This window comes from Solanum lycopersicum, chromosome 12, assembly GCF_036512215.1.
Source record: "Solanum lycopersicum chromosome 12, SLM_r2.1".
Taxonomy (NCBI): domain Eukaryota; kingdom Viridiplantae; phylum Streptophyta; class Magnoliopsida; order Solanales; family Solanaceae; genus Solanum; species Solanum lycopersicum.
In genome coordinates, this window is record NC_090811.1 from 5,093,731 (window position 1) to 5,103,391 (window position 9,661).

The window sequence follows — 9,661 nt, forward strand, 5'->3', positions numbered from 1 at the left end:
TCAGATAAGAAAACACTTATTCTATTCCATGATAATTATAAAATGCAGATGTTACCATATTTGCTTCTAAACAACTGATGTTCTTGGATATCTTTGATGTAGTACACAATTTCATTATTGCAAAATAAGGATCCGACTCGGTCTTACAATTCTTTAGACACAACTAAACCGGAACATGTATGCTAGATAGATATTAAACAAAGTCCATAAAAGATATTCATAGCCTCTAAAGGATCCAATTGGAGCTACTAAGAAACAGCTAGTTTTCCGCAGTCGAAGTTAGCAATTTTTAGTGTAACTGATATAGTAACTCCACCTAAAAAATGTTGTCTTAAGAAACTGATTATCTTGTTATCAGTCTCTTGTATGAAACCAGATAAATAAGCAGCACTGATAAATGTAAAACTTCTCCATCTCCTCTCTTTAGCATATTTCTCGAGTCCTTTTCTAATCCTCATAGATTCATCGTCTTCTTGTTCTGTTATCGGTTTTATCAAGGCTTCTGCAAGGCACTTTGCGATAACAACACTGTCCTCTAAAGCAGAACATCCACCTTGACCAAGATCAGGAGTCATGGGATGAAGTGCATCACCTACCACACAGACGTTATTTTTCAAAATATTCCCAAACAGAACATTCCATGGTACTCTCAATTTCAGCTGAGCAATAGATATAGAGTCGAGAGTTGTTCTGTCTATAACGGTGGAGAGTTCTTTAGACACATTACTGGCCTTGTTCAACACGAATTGCTTCAATTTAATTGGATCTTGTTCTGCATTTCCATCAACTGCATAAAATCCCAATTAAAATGAACAACTAAACATGACTAGTTTATGAGATGTAAGATATCTAGACAGCTCGGTGCACTAAGCGCCTGCTATGCACAGGGTTCGGGGGAAGGCCTGGACCACAGGGAACTAATGTATGCAATCTTAACCTGCATTTCTGCAAGAGGCTGTTTCTACAGCTCGGATCCGTAACCTCTAGGTCACATGACAGTAACTTTACCAATTACGTCAAGGCTCCCACTTCAGAGAGTTAAGCTCTCTAGCCAACACCAATATCCTTCAAAAAGTAAATCTTCAAAAGAAACGGTATGTAAGAGGTGGCTTACAATGAACAACAGATGGTGTGAATGTGCAAAACCAGTATAAACTCTTCTCATCACTAGGAAGAAATCCAAACCGAACTCCACCTCCAAAATATGCGTGGAACTTAGGCTGATAACCATGTTTTTCGGGATACTCAACAAAGCCTCTAATTGCAGAGCGCCCAGAATAGACAGGTTTCTGAAGCCCAAGCCAGTTTGCCACCACAGAATTGACTCCGTCACACCCAATTAAGGCCTTAATTGAAGCTTATTAAAGTTAGTCACGTGTTAAGACTAACGTAAGGAATTGATATAATGGTCAAAAACACGTCTGATATATCAGTGAAAGATTTACCTTGGTTCTAATAGTGCAACCATCTGCAAGATGTACCAATTTCAATGGTCCAGATACTTCAACGGAATCTACCTTAGAAGAATATCTAATAGCGCCTTGAGGCAGTTCATTAGCTAATGTCTCCAACAGATCTTTTCTTCTCACACAACGACTTTCATACTCCACACTGCAACGATAATATAACTGACCTTAGATGACTATTGACTTCAAAAATAGAAAATGTTAGCTGACGAATGATCAGTCCATCCAATAGTCGGAAGAAAGACATACAAAACCACGTCAACTCAGTACTAGTGAACAATTTAGAAAATTCAGTATGCAGCATCCTTGATTCATAAGTCCTTCGTAAACAGATGTGATTGTTCTCTACAAATATCGATGCTGTGAGAACCGGAGGTTAAATACGTTACTGGTTCTTACTGTACTTGAATTACTTCGACGTTTGTGAGGAACTTTTAAATCGATGGTTAGAAATTTATACATCTCTATATAGAGTTCAGATTCGAATTTGCCTTACAAACTAAATTATCAAGTGTTTAGAAGAAAATGAAGATACATAAAACGAATAGATAAAAGGACTTATATAACCGACCCCAACTAATACGAAAATTGATATAACGCTAACCTGTTATTCCCCACAAATGATACCTCCGTGATAGGTGCACCTGATTCCGCTGAGAAACTTTTAAACCTGCACATTTTGGACAATCAGTAACGTTATTTTTCAGAGCTAGAACTCCGCAAAACACATTTGACCATAAAAATACGAAATTGAACTTCAAGTTGCTAGTAATCGTAAATCCTAACTAATAATATAGAGGTAACTCACCCAGTAATGGATAAAGAACGTTGTCTAAGAGAGTCCCCAATGTCCAATGCATCCAAAGCTCTCCAGGCATTAGTCCACAACGCCAATGCAAATCCAGTAGCTCGCAACGAATCAGCTGATTCCAACACAATACTCCGCAGCCCCAATCTACATACACACCTTCCGCCAAGTTATTTCTCAAATCGTCACTCAACTAACAGCACTATTATACCAAAAAATCATCATAATATATAAATACATCATCTAACTTAGCCCCACATCTATATCCTCCAACTCTGAATATGTCCAAGTAACACTTAAACTACTCAAAAGTTGAACAAGTTAACACAACGTCCAATGTGACATCTTATCTAACAGTTTGACCAGGGGATTCAAAATCTGCAGAAATAGATTCACGAAGTAGCTTAAGGTGGTTCGACATCTACTATATATACATAACAAATTATTTTAACTACGTATAAATAATATAATTTTCTGCTGAAGGGGTTCGGATGAACCCTGCTTACCTGACATCCTACGCGTATTACTACTTAGGTACGTCCAAAATTTGAGGACATAATTGCTCGTTGAGATCAAGTTCTTCTAAATCAAAATTTTAGAATTATTGAACAAGTAATAGAATAGAAATTATTACCTGTGAAGGGCCAAAGAAGTAGCAAGACCAGCTATACCAGCACCAACAATTACAATATTTTCTTCAGTCTCCATTATTTCTCTGTTTCTCCCAATTTAATTTTTAATTAATAGATGCAAAAATCCTCAATATATATATATATATATATATATATATATATATATATATCCAATCATTATTAATTAAAAACAAATGGGTCCAAAGAATATAAATGACGCAAGCTCCTACGTTAGCATTTTCAACATTAGTCAATATTGACGTTAGCCGCCATTGACAGACGTTTTAACTTAAACAGACTACTAGGTCATATTGGTAAAACCGTTTCATCCTTAATCAGAAATTTCGAGTTCGAACATAAAATCATTCTAGAAACGGTTGTATAATGCGTGAATAGCGAACAAGTTAAAATGAGTAGAGTATTATTTTTTCAAATATGTTTTTATATTTGGTGTATATTTTTTCCAGCTTATTTTTATTGACATTGATATGGTAAAGGATAGAACAGCAAAATTACTTAATTTATTAATGATTTCTTAATTATTGTATAATATATGAGCGTCCATTTAATATGTAACGGAGGGAGTAATGTTAATTGAAAAGTTATATTATATAAATATGTTATTAAATTTAGTTTCAGTTAATATTTATGTCTTTTAATTACTTTAAATATACACAAATAGATATTTTAACTAATATAATATTAAATAAAAAATATGCATTTTACATGATATAATAATAATAATATAGGAATACGTATCAAATGAACTGTCGTATAAAACATCAAAGTAGAATATATGTTTGCGAGTACACAAATTTAAATATCTATTTCCTTTAAAATTAAAAGATACAGATATCATTTTGATGTCGAAAAATTAACTAATCCAACCAATAATAATAGGGATAAGGGTCTGATATACCCCTTAACTTTCTCATTTAGAGCTGATATACCCCTTGTTATGAAAGTGGTTCATATATACCCTATTTGTAAACAAATGGCTCACATATACCCTTTTCCTCTAACGTAAATGAAAAAAAAAATAATTTTGATCTAAATTTTTATTATTTTTTTCTAAAAAATATAATCCCATATGAGTAAATTTAATCATCGTCAAACATATTGTTTTTGACTTTTTTTTGTTTCAATGACTAATTTATAATTATTATTTTGATAATTAAATTTATTTATGTTTCACTAATATTCTTGTAAAACTTATTGTAGATGACATAATTTTTTCTTCGAATACGAAATTAAATTACAATACACAGTAAAAAAAAATAGTTTAATTTTTTTTCCTTTAAACTAAGGAATGAAAGAAAAAAACAAAATAAGAATAAGAAACTCAAATAATTATAATAAAAGAAGTCAAAAAATAATTTATGTATGAAAAAAATTAAAATATACCTTGAATTTTAATAGAAGAATCATATATATCCCTAAATAATTTTAAAAAAAAAATTAGAAGTAATAAATATAAATTATTTTTTAATAGAAAAGAATTAAAAATATTTTTAAACTATTTGAAATAGCTTATATATATCCTTAAATTATATTTTGATTCAAAACTATCTTACCCGTCAAATTATTGAATCGAAAATACCCTTCTACTTAACAAAAATTATTAAAATGTTCTTCTAATTAATGGATGAAGTATTGTTTTTCAATTCTCTTTATTAATTGAATTTGATTTTTGCACGATCCTAATACCATCATATAAATTGTTAAAACGCCCACTGTTAAAGGTTGTTGGCCCCACATCAAGTGGTAAAAAGCTCAATTTTTTTTCTTTTAATAGAAAAAACAATTCGGCTGGCTGACATAAAGCTTAACAAAAAGAAAAATATAATCAGAAAAAAATATTTGGAGGAATAAGTAGAAAAATAACTACTAGAGGATAATCGGTGAAAGATCTATGAATCCTAAATATACTTCAAGAGAAATAAGAAGTCTTTTTTCTTCTTTCTACTTTCTTCTTCTGCTAATTTCATATAGTTTCATAACATGTTATCGGCACGATTGTTCTATTCTTAAAGAATTATGAAGAAGACGGGAAAAGTGTAAAAATATCTTGCATACCTTATGCAATAAGATTCTTATATCTTCAAGGTATGATTTATTTTTATTTTATAATTATTTATGTAACAGATCTGGAGGTACCATATAAAGTAAGTATTTAAAGAGACTTGTCGACTTTCTATACGTTTAATTTTAACCGACAGAAAAAAGAATTTCTTAATTTATTTTAATAATTAAATAAGCACAATTTAGTGAAAGATATGTTTTCAATTTTTATATGAGGAATGTGATCTATTAAGCTATATTTATTAACTACTAATGTTGATTATAATAAATTAAAAATCTCAATTTTGTGTGTAGTTATAATGTACGATCATATTAATTATCATCAAAAGTAATAAAATTACAATTATTTTGAAGGCTTGAGGTTGAGCCTCATTATGAGTAAGACGATAGATTTAAGTTTTATCGCACCAAAAGAATAAGACGATGGATTTATGTCCAATCACAAAAAGAGGGTAAAACATTGGGTTAAAGTCCTGATGCACCATGATGATAAGATATTGGGTTCAAGATCCATCGATTTATGACCTAAGACACTTTTATATGGGATAAGACATTGAATGTGAGTCTCAATGTACCATATTGATGATATAATAATGACTAAAGGGAAAAACTAATGTGTTTTTGATGAGAAGTCATGAAATCTATTGAATTTGCTCTATTACATAAAGTGAATGTGGTTGTAGTGCGTAATATGCCTGAAAGAAGACAAGTGGTTGAATAATGCACATAAATATGGAGTGATGTACTAAAGTTATCATAATTTGATAATCTCACATGTTTGTGTTCCATTCATGAAGAATGAGAATTTCTGATAAATGCTAAAATATGGATCCATTCTCTAAAGGGAATGAGGTGTAAGCCTTCTAAAATAAGATTTTTCCTATAAATAAAGGGTTTTCTTCATTGTAAATAAGATTAGTGAAAGATCTATGAATTCTAAATATACTTCAAGAGAAATAAGAAATTTTTTCTCTTCTTTCTACTTTCTTCTTCTTCTTCTAATTTCATATAGTTTCATAACACCTTTCATTTTTCCCTTATTAATGTATATAATTATAACCCCTCTTGCAAATGCATTTAAAATATTTATGGATCAAATTTTTAATAGAAAGGATTAATAACATCCTCAACATATAGTAAATGGCTCAAAAGATATCCTATTTTCAAATATTAATTAATTAAATGATCATAAGATAATTTTCAAAACTAAAAATGTCCTTCAATTATGACAATAGCATAAATTAATTTTTATTTAAATTAAATACATGGTTAACAGAATTATAACACGGCATCTTACGTTAAATAGAATGGATTCAATTAAACCTTAAGAGAACAATTTTAAAATATTGCATGAATTAGATAGAAAATGAGTAATATGCTTTTTGAAAATAATGAGATATTATAATTATAAGTAAAAAAATTTAGTTCAAGATACCTAGGTTGAAGAATTAGTCCACGTGGTTTTGCCACATCACTAACGGCGAAAATAACTTTTTATTTTAATATATGATAAAAAAATATAAATAACCTATTATACATAATTTTTATTTTAATATATAGTAAAAAATATAAGTAATCTATTATATATAATTTATGAATAATTTTAACTCTTTTTTGTAAATTCAATAATTTAATTTTGATAAAAAATATTTTCTTCATTTAAAAAAGAATGATTTTATTTTATTTTTTATCGTTTCAAAAAGAATGATTTCTTTATTTTTTTGGCTACGTAACTTTAACTTTTCAGGCGACATGTTTAATACTACAAGATTAAAAAATATTTTTGTATATATGACATAACTTTAATTTAGAACCACTAAATTACAAATTGTATTTTTTTACAACTCAAGTCAAATTAAATTATTCTTTTATAAATAGATAGAGTATTTTTTTTTTCAATTCTCTTTATTAATTGAATTTGATTTTTGCACGATCCTAATACCATCATATACATTGTATTTTTTTGATAATTCAGGTCAAATTAAATTATTCTTTTATATACGGATAGAGTGTTTTTTTTTTCAATTCTCTTTATTAAGTGAATTTGATTTTTGCACGATCCTAATACCATCATATAAATTGTTTAAATCGCCCACAGATTTGTTAAAGGTTGTTGGCCCCACATCAAGTGGTAAAAAGCTCAATTTTTTTTCTTTTAATAGAAAAGACAATTCGGCTGGCTGACATAAAGCTTAACAAAAAGAAAAATATAATCAGAAAAAAATATTTGGAGGAATAAGTAGAAAAATAACTAAATGGATAAGGATATGACTAGAGCGGTTAAAACGGGTTTAACCCGTGAGGTCGGTTTAATTTGATTTTTAAATTAAATATAGTTATATTTAATTTTTTTAGTCTATTTAGGAATAAGCCTTTTTAATCCAATCTCACTTGGTCTGCTAGTCTCGTAGATCCAATCTGTTAAACTCAAAGGCCAGTCCATGGATATTGAATATTTAAAAATATTATATATATGCATATATATTAGTAGTGTTTTATTTATAAATGTTTAATCAATAAATATGTTAAAAACATAAAAATCAAGTCTTTTAAACTGGCTTGTTTTTTGTGGGAGGAAGGGTTAAATGATCAACATTTTTCTGCTAAATCTTACGTTGACTATTATGTATTTTGATAAGCGTTCATCGAAGTGTGATATTCATAAATGTACTTCTATAAGTATTCGCTGAAGTGTGTTATTCATGAATAAAAATTTGCATATGTCTAGTTCATAGCGACTCCTTCTAAGAGAATAATATTGTTTATTTTTTTGTTAAAGGGTCAACCCGTTCTAACCTGTACCCCGCTTAGGACTGGATTAGATTGCTATTTTATTAACCCTTTAACTAAAAGGGTCAGCCCGTCCCAACCCATTTAACTCTCTAGCCCGTTAGGGTTAGATTGGGTTGGGGTGGGTCAACCCATTGACAGCTCTAGATATGACATGTACATTACAAAAAAAATGTAAATTTTTATACAATATATTAATCATCTTTTTTTAAAAAAAATATAAAAATATAGTTTCTTTTTTAATTTGTTTTATAAAATATATAAACGGAAAAAGGCCTAAAATACCCTTAAAGTATTGAAAATGGTACAAAATTACTCTCCATCCACCTATTGGCACCAAAATGCTTTTTCATCCACATATTGGCTTCAAAATACTCTTGTCATCTATCTTTGGGTTCAAAATTGACCACTTTTTTAATTATTTTAAAATTAAACTCTTTAAATATTTTTAAAAATACTTGGCGTTCAACTATTGATTATAATTTTAATTTATTAATATAATTTATAAACTAACTCACTACCCACTCATTACTAACTAAACCTCACTCAATAATAATCCAATTTTAATATCAAAATCGTCATAAACACTAATAAAACATGATGAAATTATAGATTCCTTAAAATGACATCCAAAATATATTCGAGTCCGAATTTAAGCTCCAATTAAATTTAAGTTGAGCCGCTTATTTAGGATGAGACTTTCAATAGGATTCTCTTTCAAGATTGAATTATAAATTTATGATTAAAGATAAAGAAGTAATACATCCCGAATTAATTCATGTACTTTTTAAAAATATAATTTTATAAATATTTATGATTTGTTTTAAAACTTTAATATATTATTTTGAAAAAAAGTTACCTATGAAGTAACATCACATAATTGAGACGTAAGAATAATTAAGATGAACATAGTCAGACTTTTAAGTTTATCGGTGATTTTATTTAGCCACTTGAATGTATGATAATTTACTTCTATAATTTTTAAAAACACTTAATTGGCAGTAGCTTGCATTGATAACGTGACGGGTTTATTAAGAGGAATTTAATTAGTAATGGATGAGTAATTGATTGATTTATAAATTATACTAATAAGTTAAATTATAATAAATAGTTGAGCATCACGTATTTTAAAAAATATTTAAATAATTTAAATATAAAACCGTTAAATAAGTGGTCAATTTTGAACCAAAAAGTGGATGACAAGGGTATTTTGGACCAAATAGGTGGATAGGAAGGGTATTTTCGAGCCAATAGGAGGATGTAGGATAATTTTGTATCATTTTTAATATTTTGAGGGTATTTTAGACTCTTTTCCGATATATAAATTATTGAAAATATTATTACTCTTTTTTCAATTTATGCGATATAAACAAAATTTGAAAAATTAATATAAAAATATATACATATATATTTCATATGCACGCGCATAATAAGAACAGAGCATTTTTGTATAAGCTATTAGTGATACTCACACTTTTGAATCAAACTGTGATAAAAAGAGAGGTAATTTTTAGATTAAATTGATAATTTTTTAGTATATATTTTTGAAAAAATGATACAAATCTTCTCTTATTATTATTATTCCCTATTATTTTTATAAATCTTTAAAAAATTTTATTTTTACGTATCAGATTGATGTATCAGCGCATCAAATTAATGTATATCACGTATCAGATTAATGTATCTCACGCATTAAATTTATGTATATCACATATCAGATTAATATATCTTGAGCATCAGATTATTATATCGTGTATAAAATATACATCATATTAGTATATCGTGTATTACATATAATATATCTCGCAATCATATTAATTTATCAAAGCTTATATAATATTATCACTTTTGAGAGATTTTATTATAAATTTATAAATGACAAA

The 9,661-nt window shown here is 28.3% G+C and overlaps 1 protein-coding gene across 1 annotated transcript; it reads right to left on the minus strand.

The window, feature by feature from the left end:
* On the minus strand, positions 1 to 3,063 carry LOC101247497 (monooxygenase 2). Its single transcript, XM_004251802.4, has 6 exons — positions 2,909 to 3,063; positions 2,275 to 2,421; positions 2,071 to 2,136; positions 1,446 to 1,611; positions 1,115 to 1,346; positions 1 to 787 (listed from the first exon to the last, which is right to left on the minus strand). The coding sequence occupies exons 1-6, from the start codon at positions 2,980 to 2,982 to the stop codon at positions 249 to 251; spliced, it is 1,224 nt and encodes a 407-aa protein (XP_004251850.1). The 5' UTR covers positions 2,983 to 3,063; the 3' UTR covers positions 1 to 248.
* Positions 3,064 to 9,661: the final 6,598 nt, after the last annotated feature.